Source organism: Vicugna pacos, chromosome 6 (genome assembly GCF_048564905.1).
Source record: "Vicugna pacos chromosome 6, VicPac4, whole genome shotgun sequence".
In the NCBI taxonomy this organism is placed as follows: Eukaryota; Metazoa; Chordata; class Mammalia; order Artiodactyla; family Camelidae; genus Vicugna; species Vicugna pacos.
The window spans coordinates 54,159,121-54,182,408 of record NC_132992.1 but is presented as its reverse complement, the minus strand read 5'-3'; the positions used below and the strand labels follow the sequence as shown (position 1 = coordinate 54,182,408).

Sequence of the window (23,288 nt, the reverse complement as noted above, 5' to 3'; positions counted from 1 at the left end):
GCACGGCGGGCCAGCCAGCAGCTGCATACGCCGCCGCGAGGTCCCCCTTCCCGCTGAGGTCACCTCCTGGGGCGCCGCTGCCTTCAGAACGCGCGGGCCATTTGGTCCCGGGGGCGGGGCTCGACGGGACCCCAGGGCAGCCGCGACCGGAGGGCGGGAGTGACCCCGCGAGCTCTCGGGGAGAGGAGGCGGAGGAGAAGGACTAGTTCCGACCGCTCCTGGCCAGGAGCTTTCACCTCACCAGCCCCTCCGCTTCGGTGACCGCTGCCTTAGAAAACTTTTAACGAGAACCAGATGTGGCCGCCGCTGTCGAACTTTCTCAGAGCCGGTGATTGGTCCCGGGTCCAGGACCGCAGCCAATCAGCGCTCTGTGAGGGCCCAGAGTCCCGCCCCGCCCGGGCTCCCGCGGGGATCCAGGTTGGAGACTGGCGCGGCGCGGCTAGTGGGCTGGCTGGCCAGGCCGGGACGCGCTCTGCCGCGGGGCAGCCCAGGGCGGAACGAGCATGCGGGGGGACCGGGTAGCAGGGCGGCGGGCGCTGCGGCCGCCGCCGCTGCTGTTGCTGCTGTTGCTGCTGCTGTCCCGGGCCGTGGCGCTGCATCCAGGAGAGCTCTTCCCCTACGGGCTGCCGCGGGGAGACCAGCTTCTGCAGGAAGGCGACGACGAAAGCTCAGCCGCGGTGAAGCTGGCGCTTCCCCTGCGCTTCTATGATGCCCAATTTAGCGACCTCTATGTAAGTTCAGCTTCTTCCTGGTGCAGGACGAGGCAGATTTCTCGCGGCTTCTGACCAGAAATCAATGTAGTGTGAATCTCAGCGAACCCTTGCCTTCGGAAGGGAGGAAACAGCCCGCACGGTCGGCTGTCCCGCAGCGCCCTAGGGGTGGGACCCAGCCTTGCAGCGATGCTGTTGCCGGACCCGTTGCTTTTCCCTGCTTGGAGGGGAGAGGAAGAATTGTTCGCAGCCACATAAGTGTCCAGGCAGAAAAGAAGGTGGGGTTGCTAAGGCAGTCAGTGGGGTTTCCAGTTAGGACAGCGAGAAGCCTATGCAGGTCTGCAGAGCTGGGTGTTCTTCAGCTTTCCTCGGATCCGGAGCTTTTTCTCCAGGGTTATGCGGAAAGTGAGAAGCTATGTGAACGAGTTTTAGAGTTCCTGGACCTATTATATCGCGCTTGAGGGGCAGGGGTGGCGGGTGGGACCCCGGCTGAAGTTGCACTGGTCGCCCTGAACCAGGAATCGGGCTTCCAGCCGATGGGAAAGGGGGAGCTTCATGCCCAGGGCGGTTCCCTTCCCTCCTGGCGAAGCAGGGTGGGCGCGCGTGTCCGGACCTGTGGTAGCTGCCCTCTGGCTTTCTGCAACATACGCGACCGCCACCTTTTTGTCCCCCTCCTCCCCCAGGTGGGCACCAACGGCATCATCTCCACCCAGGACTTCCCCAGGGAAACCCAGTATGTGGATGATGATTTCCCCACAGACTTTCCAGCCATAGCCCCCTTTCTGGCCGACATCGACACGAGTCACGGCAGGGGCCGGGTCCTGTACCGAGAAGACACCTCCCCGGCGGTGCTGGACCTGGCTGCCCGCTACGTGCGCGCAGGCTTCCCACGCGCCGCCGCGCACTTCGCCCCCACCCACGCCTTCCTGGCCACCTGGGAGCAGGTGGGCGCCTACGAGGAGGCCACGCGCAGGGCCCCGCCCTCGGGAGAGGTAAGCGCCCAGGGATGCTTAACTCTGAGCCACTTGAGGGATGGGCTTGAATTCCGGGCTGGAACCTAGGGAAGTGAAGTTTCTGAGTCTGCTGAACCTAATGTATCGTTTGGTGGCACTAGGATTGAAGTAGCTTGGAAGTGAAGAAGGCTGTTTTCTCCTGGTTTTCTTTGAGGATCTGAGAGGTGATCCCTCTCACGAGGAGAACTGCTTAGGGAATATGAGTGCCTCACTGCAGATGCAGAAAGCCCTCAGAATACAAGGGGGTTTACTGTTTACTTATTTTTAGAATCACCTCAAATATACAAGAATTATTTCTAATTATATGTTCATTGAAGGAAAAACATAAGAAAATACAGGCATTTTAAAAAAGAACAACCACTCATTTTCCTACCACTCAAAGATAATCACTGTTAAACAGTTTCATATGCATCTGCCAGAACTTTTTCCTATCCAGTCTGTATCTATTACTATTAATGATGGGGTCACACAGTGCACATACTGTTTTGTACCTTTTTTTTTCCACGAATAGTAAATTGTGATTATTTTCAGTGTCAATAACTATTTCTATATCATGTTAATATTTGCATAATATTTCACCATCCAGTAGATTTCACACTGTGCCCAGTGGTCAGCAAAGTTATTTCCAATTTTTCATCATTATAAATTTTTCTTTTTTAAGCTGAATCTTTGTACTGTGTCACTAGCTGACCTTCCAGGAGGTGGAATTGTTGGGTCAGAGAGATGCAATTTTTATAAGGTTTTTTTTATTGCTTTTGCCAAATCGCCCTCCAGGAACCAGTTCACATGCTCCCTACTTTACTGGAGATTGTCCTCAGTTCGTTGTATAGTCTCTACCTAAGAAAGTGGGGGGAAAAACCCCAAAAAACTAAAACAAACAAACAAAAAACAAACCTTTAGGCTTGGCAGTAACATTTGAAGTACTCCAAATAGACATCAGGTGTGGCCAGGGTGGCTTGGCAAATGATAAGTGGCCTCATTCCTGGGGTAGATGAGGGTTTCCTCCTATGAAATTAGACATGAATCTTAACTGTCATACCCCAAAGGCTGAAACTCTTTCAGTTTATCTCTATTTTAATTCATTAAAGTGATTCTCAGCTGTAGAAGGATGGCACATATCCTCCCTGAGGCTCAGAGAGGTTAAATAGCTTGCCCACTCTCACTGAGTAATTCAAGATGGTGGCCATTCTTGTTCTGTGAGTATGAGGAGTATTTCCTAAAGGCTGTGCTGAGCGAAGAAGATCTAGAAATAAAAATCATTTGAATTGATTTTTGCTATTCTTTTTTGGTTTTTGGTCAGGCAACATCTAGTTTTGTTTGTTGAATAATTTTTTAATGCATAGGTTTGACATTTCAATTATTCAATTCAACAGAATACATTCAGTTCAAAGATATAATTTGCACACCTTCTTTGTTCAGGGCATTGGGCTAGGGGGAGGGTTGGAGAAAGATGAATAAGGTAAGTTTGTTGCATTCACTCATTCATTTTTGTCCATAAGTTTAAGAAACATATTTAAAGTTTAATATACCTATAATACAAAATTTAGGAAATAAACATTGTTTATCATTCCACTAACTGCAGGTCACGACTGCTAATACTTTATTGTGTTTTCTTCCAGTCTTCTTTTCTTCAGTCTTTTTTATGTGTGTATAAGTAATTTATATTTGAACGTAGTTGAGATTTAGTCATTCAACAAACCTTTCTTGCATACTTACTGTATGTCAGGATGTATAGACACCATGAAAGGACGCAATCTTTACTCCCAGGGATTTCAGTTTAATAGGGACATTGATTATTATTCAATATGATAAGTGAAGTAGCATCTTAACTTAAGGAGACAAATCTACCCCTCCCTGGTTAGGGGACCCAGTGTAAGAAAGTTTCACTGAGGAGCTGCCTTTGAATCTGAGTTGAGCAGAGTAGAACATTCCCAACAGAAGGGCTAGCATATGACATATCACCCATGTATTATAATGTATAATGTGTTTGGGACATTACATGTGGTATATTATTACTGAAAAGGAAGGGTGGTGGGACATGAGGCTGGGAAGGTCATGGGTAGACACAGATCATGCTCTGCTAGGAGTTTGGACTTGGTTCTTTGGCACTGGGCAGCTTTTGAAGGATTTTAAACAGAACTTTGTTTCTGTTTTGTTTTTTAGAGAGAAGTCTTTGTGTTGAGAAGGTAAGGGTTCAAAAGAAAGACTGACAACTTAGACAGTTATTATATGTGTTGTTTACTCAGGCTATCTTTTAATTCTTACAGCAACATTTTATCATGCTGTCTTCCCACAACAATGTTACAAGATAAGTACAGGAAGATTTATTGTTTGCAATTACTAGTCAGTGGCAAACTAGCGATTGTCCAGAATTCTGTAGGTAGTGACACAAGGTAGGTTTAGAATACAGATTTCCTAATTCTTAGGGATTTTCTTTGTTGTTGTTGTTGCTTTTACCCAGACTTTTCATGCGAGACCCATTTCCTTGGCACAAGTGATGTAGGTAGACACAACAGTAGTTGTGCATTTTCCAAAGACTTCTAATAAATGAGGCTTGAGTATTATTGTCCTGATGTGATCTTAGTACCAGAAGAGTCCTTGGAACCATATTTCATCCAAAGGAAGAATGGACTTGGAATGAAGTCTACCAAGGACACTATTGGTGCCTTGTTACTTCCAAATTAGTGTGCCAATGCTCTGGAGAGAACTCAGCTGCATCTATTTTCTTTTTCAACAGAGAAAAGAGTGTTGACCTGAGTGAGATAAATCAGAGAGATGAGCAGTTGCATGAAGCCCTGGGGTAATGAAGTCATACTAGAGCTTTAAGATTCTGATTTTATCAGGGCTTATTTGAAACTGAAAATTATGATATAGGCAAGGTGAATTTGTTAATTATTTTTCTCAGTTTCATCTGTAGCCTGGGAATAATGTTTCTCTTACCCAACTTTCAGGGTGCATGTGGAGATAATGATGATTAAAAAGTTTTTTAAAAGAAGTGGTTTATGAAAGGTTATCCAGTGGCTTGATCCAGCAACGATCCAGCCTCAGTTGTTTCCTAACTTGTAAAATGAAGTAGCAGTGCCTGCCTTACAGGACTGTTGTGAGAATTCACTAAGCTGACATTTTAAAGTAGCCATTGTGGTCCCTTAGACCTAGAGGGTGCAAATGCTCAGCCAGTCTGTGTTCCTCTATGTTGGCTTGATGGGAACAGATTTTGGTTCTTTTATTTCTCTGTCTTGTAAGGATGCTGTGATGTAAGTACTTCACATAAAGACTCTTTAAATACAAGGTTTTCTGAATTGCAACGTCTGTCTAGGCTCTTTTTTTTTTTTGCAGGGGGTGGTGGGAAGATTTTTAGAATCCATCTCTTTCACTTTTCTAATTAAAATCAATCTTCAGACATTGCCAAATGCTGAGTTGACTTCAGAATTTGTTTCATTTAGAAAGGAGATAAAGATTCTGTTTGGAGACAGGATGTTTTCTTAATTACCCACATGAAGGTTCTTCTGAATACTTTAAAAGAGTCCTGGGACATGAGTTCTTGTTTTAACAGTTCTGTGGAGATAGCTTTTGGCAAACAGTAATCTGCTTTGCTTGAAGGACTGTGTGAGTTCTACATGGACTTCTTAAACCTTGGCATACTAAACTCAGTTTGCACTTACTGGAAACTTGAAGATATCAGAGGAATGCCATCTTTACCACTTAAAACTATTTCAGTTGTTGCCTTTTCTCACCATGGAATTCGTGGTGGGTGTGACAGGATGTTGTACCTGATATTGCAGGAATGCCTCTAAAAACATATGAACAAATCACGTTTATCAGTTCATTCAATCTGAGATTCCCTGAACTGTCATAGGTGCTTCGAAGAGCAAAAAAGTCACAGTACTGACCGTCAGAGAACTTATCCACAGGAAACATAAAGAGGACTAATGTTTACTTTAGCTGTGTGTGTTTGTTTTTGGTGGGGGGAGTGGGAGGGAGCATTGTTTTATTGTCGTTTGAGGGATAGGGGGATGGAGAACTGGGCTACACAGATCTTTGTATGGGGATGGATGGGGAATTACCTGGATTTAAGTTGGGCTGAAAGAGTGGATATTGAGAATGGGGCCATAGGAGATATTGTTCTGTCCTCGGCCGTGTCTTGGGAGAAGGCTAAGAGAGTTGAGGCTGGAGAAATGAATGAAGGGAGGTGTGGGGCAGTAACACAAGATGAGCAGAAGGCTTCCCAATGGAGACCCCACCTTGGGGACTGAGGTGTGCTGACTTGTTTCAAAGAACGACAGTCACTGATGGAGGGGGTTAGATCCACGGAAGAGATGAGAGGTAAAAGCAGGACATTGGGGTCGCTTTTTGAGTTCTGACGCGGAGGTCCAGAAGAGGGGAGGGCTACCGTCCATTTCAAAGAGTTTAGCTTGTGTCTGAGGTATAACTATAAAGACGTAAAGAATAGAGCCACCTATGGAAATTGGTTAAAGAAATGCTGAAGTTTTGCTAAAGACTAAATGTCAGGAAGGTTGTAATATTAGGGAGGTGATAGCACTGAGCATTTGTCTTTGAATTTTTGGCAGGATCTGTAGGATTTAGGGCAGGAAAAATGAATGAGGGAAAATGGTGCAAGTGACAGTGACGGATGGATAAGTAATGGGAGAGGGAGAAATAGACTAAGGACTGGAGATTACTGTTCACACCGAACACTGAAGGCCAGAAGTCAGCAATGCTGTGACTGTAGAGAGCATGTGACCCTAAAGAAGACAGGGTCAAGAATTTTGTCACCCGTGTGGAAGACACCTCACTTCTTAATTTGCATTGTAATTTCTGTAAGCCACTCTAGGCAAACCCCTTTGGGACAGGGATGGCACTGTCCTGACTTTTGGACAGATGGCCGAAATAAATGAATTACAAAAATGAGAAACTCATTGAGGGGCATGCCTTGTATCTATCAGCCCGGCTCTGCTGGGCATCAAGTCAGCGTTGACTGGGGATATCCTACACCTGGAAGGGAGAGCCAGGCCCTGCTTGGTTTCTGCCGAGGACTCTGGCTTTTCTGTTGCTGACAGCAGGATGGCGGAAGTCTGCAAGCTCTGCAGCACTGGCCCTGCCCCTCTTCCCTCCTCCCTGGGATCCTGAGGGAGTTGGGAACTGGTGACCCTTTTGTGGGGTTTGGCAGCGCATCTGAGGCTTTCCCTGAGGGGACAGTGTGTGGGGTTCTTGTGAAGCCTTTTCTCCAGGAATGTGAAGACCTTTCCGGTCTGGAAGCCAGTCAAGGAGTGCTCTGGGGGTGGAGCCCTGCAGGACGTCATGAAGCGGGATCTTTAGCGATTAGATGTAGAATGTTGTGGACCCAAGAGAGAATGTTAAAAGTGATCATTTGATGTGCTGGTGGTTTTTAAGCAGCCAAACTTTTTTGGCCAGTACTCTGGGATCCTGAATTCTATTTAAAATCCTTCTATTTGCCCTTTTTCAGTGGAGACAAGTAGATTAAATAAATGCTTGCCACCTCTAACCAGTGTCTGTCTCAGGGATGGCATAGAAGACATTGAATCAGTTTTCAATGAAGTGAATTTATTGGCTAACCGGCAGAAAGAATGAAGAAAATAAAGTGTTCACAACCCAGACCCCACAGTAAAAAGCCAGACTTTCCCCCTCACAGCTCTGTTTACTTTTTCCCTCCCCTACCCTTCCCATCCCCTTCAATTCCTTCACCATCTATGGTACCTCCTTATCTTACAGAATTTCTCTAGACTTAGAACCAGGATTTCTCCTATCTGACGTTTATTGTGGGCAATCAATGCCAGGAGCTTTGAAAGCTTCGCTTTTCAAAACAGGGGTCTTTCTCCTTCCCTGAGTGCCTTTCTTTCCCTGGTTGAACTTTATTCCGACTGCAGTAAAACTCTGAAGTTATTGAATCACCACTAGTTCAATAGGTGCTGTAGTATATATTCTGCACTGACATGATACCAAATAGCCTGTGTTTACATCTGGCAGAAGTTATGGCTTCCGAGCTTTGAGAAATTCTAGAAAACATCCCTTGCCTTTTGTTTTTGGGAAAGTAAAGATTTCCGGATGAAACAATTAACCTGTCCCTGTCTTTAAGTTTCTGAACTCGAAAGAAAGAAAAGCAAAAAGCCAAGCAAGGTAACCTTTTCTGTGTTGGAGAATTGAAAAAAAGATTGGATAGTATTTTGTTTTTCCCTCTGGAAAAACATTTTAACACCTGAATTTCCCTGTCCTATAAGCAGACCCTCAAAACTATACTTTGAAATTAAAGAGCTACAGGAAGAATTAACATTAGGAAAGACCATACAGGGAGGGATCCAGGACAGAACAAAATACAGACATGGGCCTCGTCTGCTGTCTTATTTAGTAAAATATCATATTCTTCTCTCTGCCTAAGTTTGTCTGTCTAGCAAAGTGGGGAAACAGTACTACTTACCAGTAAGTAACATTTCAAGGAGTCACATTATTTAGGAAGTAGTGGTATTTATGAATATCTCCTCTGCTCCCTACTAAACTGTAAAAGGATTGGGATTTAGTGAGAGAGGTGTTCCCAGAGTCCTTAATATAACATCTTTTTTAAGATAATCAAGCACTATTAACTGATCATTTGGGTAAGGGGAGATAGCTGGATGTCGGTAAAGGCAAAAAAGTGTCCTGTTGAGAATACGAGAGTGACTTGAATTTTAAGGAGTGCTTCTGCAGGGACCTGGGTGTTGAGTTTGTGGCTAATTCAGGCTCCTGGATTCTCCTTCTGGTCTGCTTTGGCTACTACAGTGTTTATTAACGTTCACAGGCATCCTCTGCAATGCCTCCCTGCTCCAACCCTGAGGTGCTCTCTGGCCTCTACCACCTTCTCCAGTAACTCTCCCAGAATTCCAGCCATGGCTGTTTCCCTCTCCTAAGCACTGCGACTGTCCTGGGCAGAGCCTCCCATCCTTTGCTTGTTTGCACCAAGCATATTTTCCAGTGCTTAGTAGGCACTTGGCTGTTGGGGTTAATGTACAAATGAATGAATGAATGGAGTTTTCAAACATATAAACAGCTAGCCAGGCAAAACGAGATGAATGCTAACTAGAAACACAAAGGTGTTGTGGAGGCTCAGAAAACAGGAATAAATCCACAGGGAATGGCAAAACCCCTCAGAGAGGCAGCATTAAAAGGTCAGGAGGGTTTCCAGGCAGAGGGAAACAGCAAATATACAGAAGCATCAAAGTACACGAGGCAAATGGGCAATGTTAAACCCCCTGGTGAAGAGGCAGCAGATCCAAGCTGGGAAGAGTCCGGGGCAGTTTATAAATCACCTGGAACTGCACACCAAGGAGTGGTTAGGATGGCCTGATGGTGTGGGGCAGGGACTCTGGGGCTGGTCAGCCTGCCACTGCGTACTAGCTGCCTGACCTCAGGTGGATCCGTTAGCCCCGACGTCTGTTTCCTTATCTGTGGAAAGAGGGTGGGGTAACTCTAGTGCTGGTGTGAAAAGGCAGATGGAAGAGTTAGAGAGCGAGGACATGAGAATAGTAAGAAGCCTTTTGATCAGCCAGTGCCTAACACCGTCCCTGCCCAAAATGGGCATTCAGTGAATGAATGAATGAATGAATGAATGAATGAATGATTCAGATGAGTGCCCAGGGCAGTAAACTAGGGCAATGGCTGTGGGAATGTACAAGTTAATTGTACTACTTGCTCTCAGCTCTGAAAGAAATTTGGATGAAAGAAGTTTGAAATCTTAAAAAATATTTTTATTCTCTTTTAACCTGCATTTTCATCTATGCATGTATTTCAATTATTAATCTAAATTGATACAAGATGATTGTAATAAAAATATAGCTTATAAAATTATACTTATAGAGGAAATTTTAAAAATATTATGTACAAAAACAATTTAAAGAAATCCTGAGACGGGGGAACAACCCTTTGCATTTTATAATGTTTTACTTGCATTTTGGGTTTTTTTGTGTGTTTGTTTTATTAAGAATATTTCCTATTTTTTTCCCACAGCTGAATACCTTCCAGGCAGTTTTGGCATCTGATGAGTCTGATAGCTACGCCCTCTTCCTTTATCCTGCCAATGGCCTTCAGTTCTTTGGAACCCGCCCCAAAGAATCTTACAATGTCCAGCTCGAGCTTCCAGCCCGTGTGGGCTTCTGCAGAGGGGAGGTCGATGACCTAAAGAGAGAGGGACCGTATTTCAGCTTGACTAGCACTGAACAGTCTGTGAAAAATCTCTACCAGTAAGTAACACACGGCTTAAGCCCTTTCCTGCTGGAATGTAAGGACCGTTGGAACTACCCAAACTTGAGTGGCCATAAGACCGTTAAATAATATCTCGGTGGTTTCTAATCAAGGCGTCAGGTCAAAACCAGGAACTAGACTAGACCCTGGAAGGAGAGAGTTGACCAAAATATAAAGGATTCTTTATTTTTCCTGCCCTATTGGCTATAGATACCGGAAACAGAACTGTGTGTGTGCGCGCGCGCGCGTGCGCACAGCCACTGAGGCTTGCTATGGAAAACGTTGCTCTTGGAACCACATAAAAATATTCAGTAATATAACTGCCCAGGCTGAGGTTTTTCCAGGTGAATCGTCTCACAGGAAAAGACACTGTGAGTCAGTCTTCTAGACAGATACATGTTGAAAGTTAAATTAAGGGAGGAGGGTGTAGCTCAGTGGTAGAGCATATGCCTAGCATGCACAAGGTCCTGGGTTCAATCCCCAGAACCTCCATTAATAAATAAATAGGCGAACAAACCTAAATACTCCCCCCGCCAAGAAAACCTTTTTTTAAAAGAAAGAAAAACCAAACAAACAGATTGGTAGATGTTTAGAAGTCTCAGTCTTTTTCCATTGCTTCCTTATCTCAAATCGTCCTGGTGGGTTTTTCAAGAGATGCCGGAACCGAGCCCATTCCTTAGTCCCACCCTGTGAGTTCACTTTGTTTGTCCACATCATGCCCAGGATCTGGGTTAGCACCAGCTGATACTTATTCATTTCAAGGCTTTAAAAAATGTCTCTGCTTTTATCCCTTCCCTGAATACTGGTATAGAAGTCAGACAGAACACACTGGTTAGCTGGCCTTCCTTAACGTTCCATTACATTATTCCTGGGGATTGGAACACCTTACACTTCTGCATGCCGTCTGCTCTACTCAGAGACCAGAGAGCCGGCCCTCCAACCAAGCAGGGTTACTCAGAGCTGACATTTAGTGAGAGTTTACTGTTTGCCAACATTGCACTAAACACTTCCCAGAAGTTCTCTTAATTAAAACTCAACAAGAATCCCAGGAGGTAAGTTCTGTTCTTCTCTCGATGTGACAGATGAGCTTAGGGGAGTTCATTTGCTTATGATCTCAAAGTTATTAAGTGGCAAAATCAAAACTGAAGCGTGAGTCCAGAGCTCTGAACTATTTATTTGATGCTGAGTTCTGGCCTGCTTCCCCGTTCTCACCACCCATGTTGAGCATCTTTAGGGGTCCAAAGAGGCTGCCTGTTAGTCTGGACTCTGAAGGAAACTTAGCTCCTGTTTTCTCTCCCCTTGTTCTGCCCTCCTCTTCTAATCTGGAGCCCACAGATTCTCTGTTTCACAGATATTATCACGGGCTCACCGTGGGCCAAGCACTGGAAAGACGAAGATGTCTAAGGCCCAGGCCCTGCACGTGAGCCACCTGCACTCTCATAGGGTAGACAAACAGCTCGACAGTTCCAGGAGCATTGGAGTAAATGCTGACACCTCCTCAGTACAGGAGGTGGTGAGGGCCAAAAAGCCTGTAGGAAAAAGCAATTGTGCTCCCCGACCACAGCCACAAAGAACTCACACACACACGCACACGCACGCACGCACGCATGAACAGAGACACACACACACCACTTCCTTTTCCCTCCGTGCCTTCCTCATCATTACCTTTGATGCTTCCTAGAAACCTCTTGAGTTACTTGATTGAAAGTGGAAGATATGAGGCCAAAAGGACTGGCAAAGCAGTTTTTCTTTAGTATAACCTATGTTTAAAATAAAAACTAAAAGTACAAACAATGCCAAGAAATCTGAAATCAAAGTAAAAATGACCCATTATCACTGCTTCAAGCGATAACCATTATTAAGTTATTAACACACAGAAAAGCAGAGGGAGTCATGGAGATTTACAAGCTGTTGACATTTTGCCATCTTCATCATTTTTTTCGTTTTTTGTTTAAATATTTTAAAGCCACACACACCATGCCATTTACTCCTCAGTGCTCGGCATCTCTAAAGAATAAAAGTATTCTCCTAGTCAATGGAATCATTGCCTTCCTCCAACCTGTGCCAGAATTATAAGCTCAGAGGTCATAAATTATATAATTCATAGTGTTTGTCATAACTCTCCTTCTGCACATTCAAATACAAATGCACACATTTGCATTTTTTGAGATGATACTTTCCTGTCTCCTGAAAGACAGTAGTTACTAAGTACTTACTATGTGCAGGGTCCCCTGGCTGAGCATTTCTTGCAACTTTCTAACTTAACTCTCCTAACAACCCAGGGAGGAAGGCACTGTCATCTCATTGCGTACCCTTGTTTTCCTTTCTAGGAAGTAAAGTAAGTTCTATTACTAAGCTTTCCAAATGACCTTGGATTTTAGGATAAACTCAAACTGGCTACTTTCCCATCATACACAATGACCAAAGCCAGGGTAGTTTGTGATTTATGTTTACTTAGAAGGTTATTTAATTTAGCTCTTATCTGCCATAATTTGTATTTTCCTACTCTTTGAAGCTTTTATAGTTTTCTCTATCTAACTTCAAGAAGAAATGTCACAGCTGCAACACCTCTGATGTGACAATAAACTCAGCATCCTCGGATCGTCAGGATTCTCTCTTATCTTCCTTAACATTCCGTTTGCTTGCCAAAAAGCACCAGCATTAATTCTTAGAACTCACCAAGTCTACGTAGCATGTTGCACAAAGGATCACAGGCTTGCTTGCTGTTCTCCTGTTTCCCTAAACTAATTACAACAGCTGTGGTGGCAGCAACAGCACACAAGAGGGTGGGGGTTGACTGATTGAGTCTCAAAATTGACTTTAAAAATATTATTGGTGCATAAATCCACATGAATGTGATGCGTGTCAACCCAAAAGAGCAAAAGTCTCTTGTCCTTAGATGATTCAGTGCATTTCTGATGATCTTATTAGTCACTAACTCTGATTTCTCGTGGACCGACTGGAGGAAATCCCCACAGCATGAGAGGCTTTGAGCCGGGTCTTTGGTACATATCCAGACAGGATGGAAACGGGCGCGTTCAGGCTTAGCCAGACCATTTGTTCCTTAGGGCTTTTCCTTATTTTTTTGAACTTGTGTGTGGGATTATTCTCTTCAGAATGTATCGTAGACTAAAGTAGTGGATCGCTGGGATACCTGGAAGACTGACTGGAGCCCATCTTCTTTTCTAGCAGAGGAAACGCATGAGCTCTCTGGCTCTGATGTTTCTGAACACCTCTTACTTGTGACCCTTAGCAGTTTGATTAAACTGCCTTTTTTTAAATAGATTTTTTTATTTTTATTTTTATTTTTAAAAAATTTGGGGGGGTAGGTAATTGGGTTTATTTATTTATTTTTAGAGGAGGTACTGGGGGTTGATCCCAGGGCCTTGTGTGTGCTAAGCATGTGCTCTATCACTTGAGTTGTATCTTCCCCAAACCTAAACTGCCATCTTATTTTCCCCTTCACTTTGTTCTGCATTTGCTCAACATTTTTTAGACTTGGGCACTTCCATTTCTTCAAAATTTTTTGAAATTGATTCACCATTCTCTGTGAATTAGTTAATTGATCCATGTGACTAAACAGTGAAATGTCTCTAACAGTCTGTAGAGTAGTGATACTTCGGATGTGGGTTGACTATAGTGTGTTGGTTTTCTGACATAATGTAGATTTTCAGAGTGTGGGCTTTGGTGATAGTCCTGAATTCAGGTCCAAGATCTGCCAATTATTAGTTGTGCAACCTTAAGAGGATGAATTAATCTCTCTAAACCTGTTTTCTCCTCTGTAAAATTGGACATGATCACTGCCCTCACCTTGCAAGTTGTATTGAAGAACCTTAAGCCCTTGGCACATAACTAACTCTCAGACAAAAAGTAGTCATTATTGTTTAAATATTGGGCAAAAATCTGTAAGCATATGTTATCTTGGGTTTTATAAAAGCAGAGGGAGGATAAAATATTCCCACAATTCCCTATTTGTGTTCAGATAACCAGATTTTAGATAAAACACGTGGGATTGAAGAATAGATTTCTGATTTGAGGGTCTGGCATTCGATAGACAAATGGCCTTTGAGACCCATTGTCAGGTAAGAGGCAGTTTATATCAAAATTCCAGTATAATCATTTTAGTTACCATGTAAGTCTGGTTCTATTTGGTTTCCTGCCAGTGAACACTTTGAATCTGGTCTTCTTGGTCTTTCAGTTTTAAAATAAATTGCTCACCTTTGTAGGAAGGTGGTAAATGAACTTTTGTTACAATGCACTGTTTTTCTTTAATAGAAGTTTAGTTTATTTACAACGTTGTGTTAGTTTCTGTGTAGGTACAGCATGGTGATTCAGTTATATTTTTATATTCAGTATTCAGTTATATATTCAAATATATTCTTTTTCACTGTAGGTTGTTACAACATAGTGAGTGTAGTTCCCTGTGCTATACAGTAGGGCCTTGTTGTTTATCGATTTTATATGAAGTAGTGTGTTTCTGATACAAATGATCTTTTTATTTAGACACAGCAACCTGGGGATTCCTGGAGTGTGGGCTTTTCACATTGGCAGTACCTCCGGGTTGGACAATGTCAGGCCAGCGACAGTTGGAGGAGACCTTTCCAAAACCCACCCATCGGCTCCCCTGGGACATTCCTTCAGCCATGCTGCAGCCCTGGAAGGTGACTACACTGAGGACAATTTGGATTATTATGATGAGAATGAGGAGGAAGTCGAATACCCGCCTGGTGAACCAGAGGAGGCATCAAATGGCCACAGCACAATGGATGTGTCCTTCCACTCGAAAGCTGATTCGAGGCAGTTGGGAGGTGGGATCTCTCCTCCAGATTCTGACCTGGCCTCCTCTTTGCCACATCCGACATCTAGTGATGGGTCTGACACTGAATCTGCCACCTTGGACCCTCAAACCAAAGAGAGGAGACCCCATGGGGACATAGATACCCCAGATTTAAAAGGCCGAGCTGAGTCTTCTGAACAGCCAGTGACCCCTGCTCCACCAGAGACAGGAGATTCACTGGGTCCTTCCCGGGAAGTCTCCCCTCCCTACCCAGCCGGAGGGGCACTGCCCGCAGAGACGCAAGTTCCTCCAGCCCATCCTGGAAGAGAGGCGGTTCTTCCAAATTACCCTGGGCTGGATCACGCTCCGCCACCCGGTCGGGGGAGGCAGGTGGTCGGGGTAGAGGACGACATCAGTTCCAACACTGAGGGTAAGTGGGTTTGAACATGGGGTGCTAAGAATCCATTTAAAAAATGCTGATTTTGCAGAGAGTTGAGACTATTCTCAAGCGAGTAGATGGAAAGTGTAGCAAAAAGAAGATTGGGACGGATTTTTAAACCCGCAATTCAGGAGATAGAGCCTTTCCTTGGCCAAAGAAATCTTGGCAGGCAAATTCTGTTCGGAATTTCTTGACCATGAATAATGTTTTTTTTGATTTAAAAAAAAAAACCGGGCCTCACAGAGCACGTGGGGAAGAACTGGGTTGCTCGTGCCAGCTGCGCTCTCAAGTGTAATGAAGAATTTCAGCTGGAAAGTTCAGCAAAGGTAAAACGTTCCGGGGCTTCATATGCATCTCGGTGCTGGAGGGCTGCAGGCTGTAGCTGAAAGTGGCGAGTCGTGCTGGCTCGGAGGAACATTCCAGAGCCTTCCTCTGTGACGGGGCAGCCCTGGCGCTCGCCCGGTCTCCGCTAGAGACGTGGCGGTGGTGTGTGGGAGAGGGGGCCCCTGGGGAGGGGACACGGACAAGCACCTGTGTCTTGTCGTTTCTGGTTCACGGCTGTGCAGCTGTGGTATTCAGCTCCCCGGAGACTTGCCCTCATTTTCATGACTCACTGACCGCAGCGAGAGGCCAGGAGAGAGAAGCCCAGGGGAGGCGGCCGTTAATTAACACGGACACGGAGCCCATGTCACCTTCCCTTCCCCGCTGAGACTTGCCAGGTCAGCTCTTTCTTCCCAGTCAGGGGTGTACACCTGAATGGGGAACTGACCACAGATTCATCCCATTTGTTCCAGGGCCTGCTCATCTGACCTCTGACAGGAGGGAAGAGGTCAGAGGTGAAAGCGTTCTTCAGGACCTTTTTAATTATTTTTTTCACCTTTTCTGTTTCCCATGGCTTTTGTGGTGAAAACACGTTGACCCAGCAAGGGCCTTGCGGGTGGTTCTGCTGTGGCACCGGCCCGTAAGACTTCGCTGCCTTCAGGAGGGATGAGACTGTGTTGTGTGATGCCGGGGGGAGAGCACTGGTGTCAGATTTGGGTTTGAATCCTGGCTGTCCCGCTGGCTGGGTGACACTTTCTGTAGCCCAAGCCTCTGATTTCTGCTAAATTTGTTGAGAGGATTAAAAGAGATAATGAAGTTCTTAGGCTAGTGTCTGTAGAGTTGGATCTTAATAAACGGTGGCTGCAGTTACTAATTACAGAGGATTTAAAGCAGTGGGAACGGGGCACCAGGAATGAAGAATGGGCTTGTTAAGTAGCAGTGCCTTAATTTGTGCCTAAGGGCCACGTTTCTGTCAAGTTGAAGATGTGAGTTTTATTGGAAGGCTTCAGAACCTTCTGACAGTCTCCTGAGTTTTCAGCCTAAGTTCCCTATATCTAAGGAAAATTTGAAGCCAAGTCTCAGACACTTTGATCAAAGAGATTTTTGAAGTAAAGATGTGTCCCTAAGTGGTCTTTTCATTTGTGGGTTGCGATTTCCTGCCTTGGGAAGAGCCTGGAATATTAAAAAGCCGATCCCTGGAGCGGTTTATTAAAGAGTTAAGAGGAAGGGGCTGCACACCCTGCTTTGCGCTGTGAGAGGCTGAGATAAGCTGGCTTGGCTGCAGGAGGTCCAGGGAACTGGCCAGAGTGCAGAACACAGGCGGCAGCTGTAACCCTTGCGGGGCATGAACTACATTTATCAGCTGCTGGTGACGTCTACCCCTGACATCTTGGGCATGGCAAAATGCATTTGAAACAGCTGGCTAATACAAGGAGCCGTCAAAAGAAAAACTAACTAGTTTTCCAACCTTGAAGAAAAAATAGCTAGCAGCCACCCTATTAGCAGAGAAGAAAAGCTTTACAACTTGAAAGCAGAGAGGGAAAATAGGAGAGCCTCTGGTTTCACCTCAGGATTTAGGAAGACTCAGTGTCCACGGGGCATTTGTTCAGGAACCCTCTGCAGCTGCCAAAATCTGCGGATGCTCAAGCCCCTTAGTCAGCCCTCTGTATCCGTGGTTCTGCATTCGTGGGTCCCCCAACCTCGGGTCATTTACAGAGTGCAGCATCCACGTTCCCTTGAATCTGGGGATGTAGAACCCGCGGATACCGAGGGCCAGCTGTATAGAACCACACAGTGGTAAATTCTTGGTTTTACTTGGCAGTGGTCTTTGTTTTCAGACAACACACTGGCGTCCCAGAGGTCCATCAGGCAAAAGTGGACTCCCTCCGGGAAAGCTGGTGGGTGGGGTGGCAGAGACTCACACCCCCATCGCCTGCTAATTGCCCAGCCCTGAGCCATCCTGCCCAGCGTTTTCTACCAATGGAGTGAAGGAGTGTGGGTTTTGGTGTTTGGTGGTTGTAAGCTTGATTCCCAGGTCTGCTGTGTGGTTTGGGATAAGACATTTGCTCTGTCTGACTATCATTTCCTCAGCTATAAGGTGGAAATAATGTAGACCTCATTAAAAAGTTGTGAGAATTAAAATTTGGCATGGAAGCACCATGCCCAATAAAATTTAGTGTCCCCCTTAAGCCTCATAGTTGTCATCGTGCTAAACCAAGAAATAAAGATTTATAGCTCCCCAAAATACCTCTCCCTTCTCTTTAAAATGCTTTTCCCCTTAGGGACTCTTTATAGACTTTTTGTTGAGAAATCTAGATTCTTTTTAGAGCATGTCCACACCAGGCAAGAATGTCCCGAGTACACTCCAGTTCTGGCCTCGAGCATATTACTTGCCCTGTGCTGTTTCCATAGGCCACAGAACCAGCAGTAAATTGGACGCACACACTTTCTCTGCCTCAGGGGTCTTGTTCCTCAAAGCAGCTCAGGAAGCTTGTTGTCCATGTGTGCCCTTCTCTGACCGGGGCACAAGTGGAAATTTTCACTAGTATTTATCGAGTGCCCTGTTGGACTCTAAGGGTGAGCTTTGCTTTGACTGCACAATTAATCTTCCGAATTGGTCTGTGAGGTAGGTGCTATTATCCTTCCCACAGTGCAGAGAAGGAAACTGAAGCCTGATTTGTCCGAGCACGAGGCAGTCCAGGACTGCCACAGAGCCACGGAAGGGTAGAGCAAGCTGTCAGGCAGATCCACATGTGGTGCCCATCAGGGAAGTCTTCCTGGAGGAGGAGGGCCTGAGCCAGGCCGTGGGGTCAGAGTCTGAGTTTAGAGAGGGAGAAAGTGGGGCAGTATTCTAGACAGAGGAGTGACAAGGATGGAGTTACTGAGGTGGAAATGGAGAGAGAATGTGTGAGTGAGTTGAGGGGGTGGGCAGGAGAGGCAGGTCCAGCCGCCTAGGACTGGGGACCGCCAGTGTTGTGGGGCGCCGGAGTGAGCTTGATTCACAGGAGTCATGGATGGTCTGAAACCTGCCCAGCTGGTGTGATGAAGAGCTTAATTTGACCTCAGTCTGCCTGCTGAATTAGCCAGTGGGTAGGACAACTGCGTTTCAGAAACCTCAGGCATTCTGACCCCATCGTGAGATCCTGTTGATTCTGTTTAGATGGCGATTATGCTGGGAAAGCCCTGGGTGGGAGCAAGGATTCCCTCGTGGCTTCTGGTCCACTTCTACTTTTGGCCTTGGGAAAGCCTTCAGGAATACATTGCTCAAGCAGCTTCTACCCTGGGATGAACTCAAGCAGGCCCTGCTGCCCAGCACAGCCTTCCTGGCACACCTGCAGGTTGCTGAGGAGGGCCCCAGACCTGTGAAGACACCTGGACGGGAGAGGCTGCTAGGGTCATGATGGTGGCTGTAACCACACCGCCCACCTTAAAAAGAAACAACAGGGTCCTAATAACTGTTTGCCCAACCAGCATCACTCTGTACCACACACATACACCAAAAACAAACACAGCATCTCTCTGTACCACATACATACACCAACAAACAAACAAACAAACATGAAAACTGGAGGGAAAGCATACCACATTTTCCATTGTAAAGTTGGGTTTGTGGGTTTTCTTACTAGTCTGTCATTCTGAAAGGTGAGGAACTTTAGAAAAACCTGTCATGCAGTGAAACTGTAGGTCCTTTTTCTCGAGGTGGCGGGAGAAGCTGTTAAAAGTAAAAGCCACTCCAGCAGCCGGGGGTTGGGGGGCGGCTGCAGCCCGGTACAGGAACCCTCTGTCCCCGTTTGCACCGTGAACCCGGTCTGCCTGGGAGCCTGCCACCTTCCACAGGGCTGGGCCAGGGCTGAGGACGAGGGCTTAAGTGTTTCTGGAGAAATGAAGACGGAAGGAGGGATCCGAACCAGTGCAAAGGAGGAGTTCTCACGTGGGTGTGAGGAACCCCCGGTGAGGACCAGCCTCCAACACTTGGGCAGCGCCTGGGCCGCTCCTCCCTTCCGCAGCCCCACCCCACTTCCCTTTCTACAAGGATATGAGAAGGGTGGGAAAGCATTAAATGGGAAAAAGAAGTGAGATTTTAAATCCTCACGTGAAGATGCCTTTAGCGATCATCGAACCTCAGCTTACAAAGCCGTCGCAGGCTGAGTTCACTGAAACCTGGCTGGCCTTTATCTCCCTGCTGGGCCCGAGATGCCAGCAGATGCGTCTCTGTCAGTCTCACCCTCTGTGACAGGAGCCACCAAGGCAGCATGTGGGTCCCTGGAGGGTCTGGAAGACAAACTGCCCCGGTGGGTAACATTCAGGAGAGAGGAATCCAGGGGATAAAAACAGTATCTCTCAAAGTGTGGCTCTCGTGCACTGTGGCTGTTTCTCCCGTGTCTCTGGTTTAATTAAAATGCTGACTTCCATGCCTCCGCCACCTCCTGACCTAGAACCTGCCTTTTTAAACCAGGTCCCCTGGTAATTCTGACGCCCACCACATTTGAGTATTGCTGGTGTAATGGAAAAGAGTGTGGAATTTAGAGCCAGAAGATCATACAATCTTTGTGGGCCCCAGTTGTGTCATCTGTAAAGAAGGGCAGTATCTCCTTACCAAAATAGGAAGAAGTGTGTGAGAACACATTCAAAACTGGGAGGGCGAGAGGCCCTGAAATGACCACCGAGAAAGAAAAAGTGACACTTTGTTTCTGGATATGCTCATTACACATCTCATCCAGCTGGAATCCAGATTGATTCCTCACCTTCAAGGAGTCCAGCATCTTTGAATCTACCTGCAACTCCCATAGGAATTTGAGAAGTCACATTGGCCAGTAGTCTGGCTTTTCTTGCTCAGATAGACACATGGGGGATCGCATTTCTAGGCTTCTCCTCCATCATCAGGGAAGGGACCTGCCTTCTGGTTTCCTCCACCAAAGGATCTTTACGTGCCCTGCTTGGGGATTTGGCCTAGGTGGGCCATCAACCCGTTCTGCCTCTCGGCTGGCCAGGATTACTGTGAGAGCATTCCTTGAACTCTTCCCCTCCACCCCACCCAACTGCTGCTGCTTTCCCAGGAGCTGCTAATTGGTCAGATGAAGTTCATTAACTACATGCACAAGTGTTCTCGAGCTCAGAAATGGAACGTTTGCAAGTATCTTGAACGTTGTCATCAGTAGGAGGGAGAATCACCTGGGGAGTAAGTAGCACCAGCACAGACGCCCGGGACCCGCCCATTGAGAGAACAAGGTGCACGTTGAGAATTAGCATATTTAACAGGCAGCCCAGGTGATTCCAATGCTGTGGTTCCCAGAATCCACAGGGAGAAATGCAGTGCTCCCTCTGAGTGTCGAGGTCCCCATCAGAGCTGGGGTGGAACTTGCCTGCAGCCGCAAGGGTGTTACTAGAACTGTTCTCAAGCAAATCTTCTGTAAAGGGCAGCTCCACTCTTCAGCTCCTCATGCCAAGGAAGGAACATTCCTGTGCACCCCTCTCTTTCTTCCCTTTTCCTCCCCTCCATCCTCTCTCTCCCTTCCCTCTCGTCCATGTCTTCTCACCCTCCATCCAGTCCCTCAGCAAAGCCTGGCAGCTTCACCCTCCAAGTACCTGAAGGGCCTCCGTGTCTGGGCCCTTCTCAGCTTCTCCACCAGCACCTCCGACTACCAAGGCAGCGGCTCTTTCCTGAGGTTCCGTAAGTCAGATCTTGTTTTTCTTCCGCTCAAAACCCTCCAGCAGCTCCCCACCTCGCTCAGGCGAAGCCCAAACCCTTCCTGTGACCTGTGAGGCCTGCTGGTCGAGAGCTGGCCAGGGCTGCCTCTCCGCCTCTGTCTTCTCGCGGCCCCTGGTCTTCCCACAGGCCCGCCTGCCTGAGATGGTGTCCCTGTCCCCACTCGTCCTCCCCTCCTCCAGGCCTCTGACCAGAGGGCCTCTTCTCCCAGTGCCCTCCCTGACTGTGTTATTTAAAAGAGCAAAGTCCCCTTCCCCCTCCAGCCCTCTTTTCCCTCCCAGATTTAAGTTTCTGCCCCACGCTCGACACCGTCCACCGCACTGAATAATTGACCTGTCTGTTGCCCACTGCCTGGACAGGGGGGTGTCAGCTTCAGGACAGGCATTTTTGTCTGTTTTGTTTCCTGCTATATCCCTAATTCCTAGTCTGGTGCCAGGCCTACAGAGTGCTCAATATTTGCTGAATTACTGGAAGAAGGAAAGTAAATTGCAACAGGCATTTGCTTTTCACTTGAGCTGACGCTGTGCTAAGTGTGCACACCTGAGTGGGAAGGCAGGCATGGAAGAGGGAGCCGGTGTTTCTCTGACTCGGAGGAGTGAACCCACCTTTCCCCAGTGTGGTTCCATCCTGAGAATGCTGCTTTACACACACAGACTTCACACCCTCACACTGTTTAAAAGGATCTCCAGGCCAGCTTACCAATAACTAGCCCACTGTAATTATAGTTTGAGTCTCTTAATAGCCTTGCATAGGGGCCTAACCATCATTTTTTTTTGTTAGAAAAATGCAGTCATGCCCATGAGCTTAGAAGCTTTGGCACAGCTGCATTTGTAAGTTGCCGGCTGCACTGCTGCGCCTCTCTTTTTACCCGGACAAAAGCCAGGCCCCCCCGTGCTATTTTAGTGAAATTAACCCAGCGCTCCCCATCAGCAGTCCTCCTCCGTCCCACCTCTCCCTGTTTCATAAGCCACTCTTAGAAGAATTGAGCTGAGGAACAAGTCTTCACAAAATAACAAACAGAACACAATATAAACCCATCATTTTCTTAATTTGGGGGCAGAGCGGTGTTAGAGTTGGCTTTTTACTTGAATTTCCTGAAAATGACTACCCTTTAGTCCTGCATCAGATCACCTTTTTACCCTGGTGCTCAGAAGTATGTTAAGGAACAACATGGTTGCTGGCGTTGAGGTGTGAGAGGGGGTGTCACCCTGATTCTGAAGAGGAGGAAGCAGGTGTGGTGCATTTCTGTGGTGTCCGCAGAGCCACCCGAGCCCGGGCGCTGCTGAGTGTCAGTGCTTGGGACGCTGTGCTGCCCTGGTTCCCTGTGTTCTGGAGGGAGGGTCCCGATGGCAGTCGATGCCGTGACCACGCTCAGTGTGCCAGTCCCTGCAGGGGCTGCTGTTTTACCCTTAGTTGTGACTTTCTGAGCTGGAGTAACCCAAAACTTTCACAAGTTACCTTTATTTCTTTTAACTCAAACTGGGTCCCCCCTGCCTTTCTTAAACCAGTGATAGAGAGTGATATACAGATTTCCTCACAGCCAACTTAGATTTATCATTATCCATTTCTGGTTTTTTTTTTCCTGCCTTGAGTTTTATGTCACTTTCCTGTTTAAAAACGTTAAGGGTGAGGCCTAACTTTCTATTTTTATCAAACTGGAATTTCTCAGCCGTGTCATCAAGGCTCTATACCAAATCTTGAGTCACTGACTTTATTCTCATTATGTCCCTGGTCAGATATTCCACTTGAGTCAAGACTGTCTGTCCTGCCAACCCTCAGCTCCTGGGGCTTTCTCAAGAATCCGTGAGCAGCACTTCTGTCCAAAAGTGAATGCCACCGTTGCTGTTCTCAATTCTTCTTACCTGTGCTTTTTTGTCAGCTATGATAGCCACCCGGGCAATCTCTGCTATCTTCTACCATCAAGCCTGATTTGAAAAGCATGACTCAAGCTTTTCTTGCTGAAGCCTGTGCTGATTAACCCCAGTCACCTGATCACATCCTTTAGCTTTCATGGTAGATGTCCCTGGGCTCTGCTGGATGGTGGTTGAGTGCAGCTGTTAAGAATCTGGAGCCAGAGCTCTGGGTTCAAATC

At 46.5% G+C, this 23,288-nt stretch overlaps 1 protein-coding gene across 5 annotated transcripts in view; it reads left to right on the top strand.

The window, feature by feature from the left end:
- The first annotated feature begins 244 nt into the window (after positions 1 to 244).
- The window catches only part of NID2 (nidogen 2), a 79,007-nt gene continuing 55,963 nt past the window's right edge, over positions 245 to 23,288 (top strand). For 3 of the 5 annotated variants that reach the window (XR_012073610.1, XR_012073609.1, XM_015235572.3), the window contains exons 1-4: positions 257 to 731; positions 1,394 to 1,702; positions 9,719 to 9,951; positions 14,456 to 15,159. Coding sequence is in view for 3 of the 5 variants with exons in the window: in XM_015235572.3 (XP_015091058.1) it covers positions 504 to 731; positions 1,394 to 1,702; positions 9,719 to 9,951; positions 14,456 to 15,159 (1,474 nt within the window). In the remaining 2 variants the exon portion in view is untranslated. Of the gene's footprint in view, positions 732 to 1,393; positions 1,703 to 9,718; positions 9,952 to 14,455; positions 15,160 to 23,288 lie in introns of all 5 variants that reach the window. The other 2 variants (XM_072963057.1, XM_015235573.3) reach the window with 2 other exon arrangements.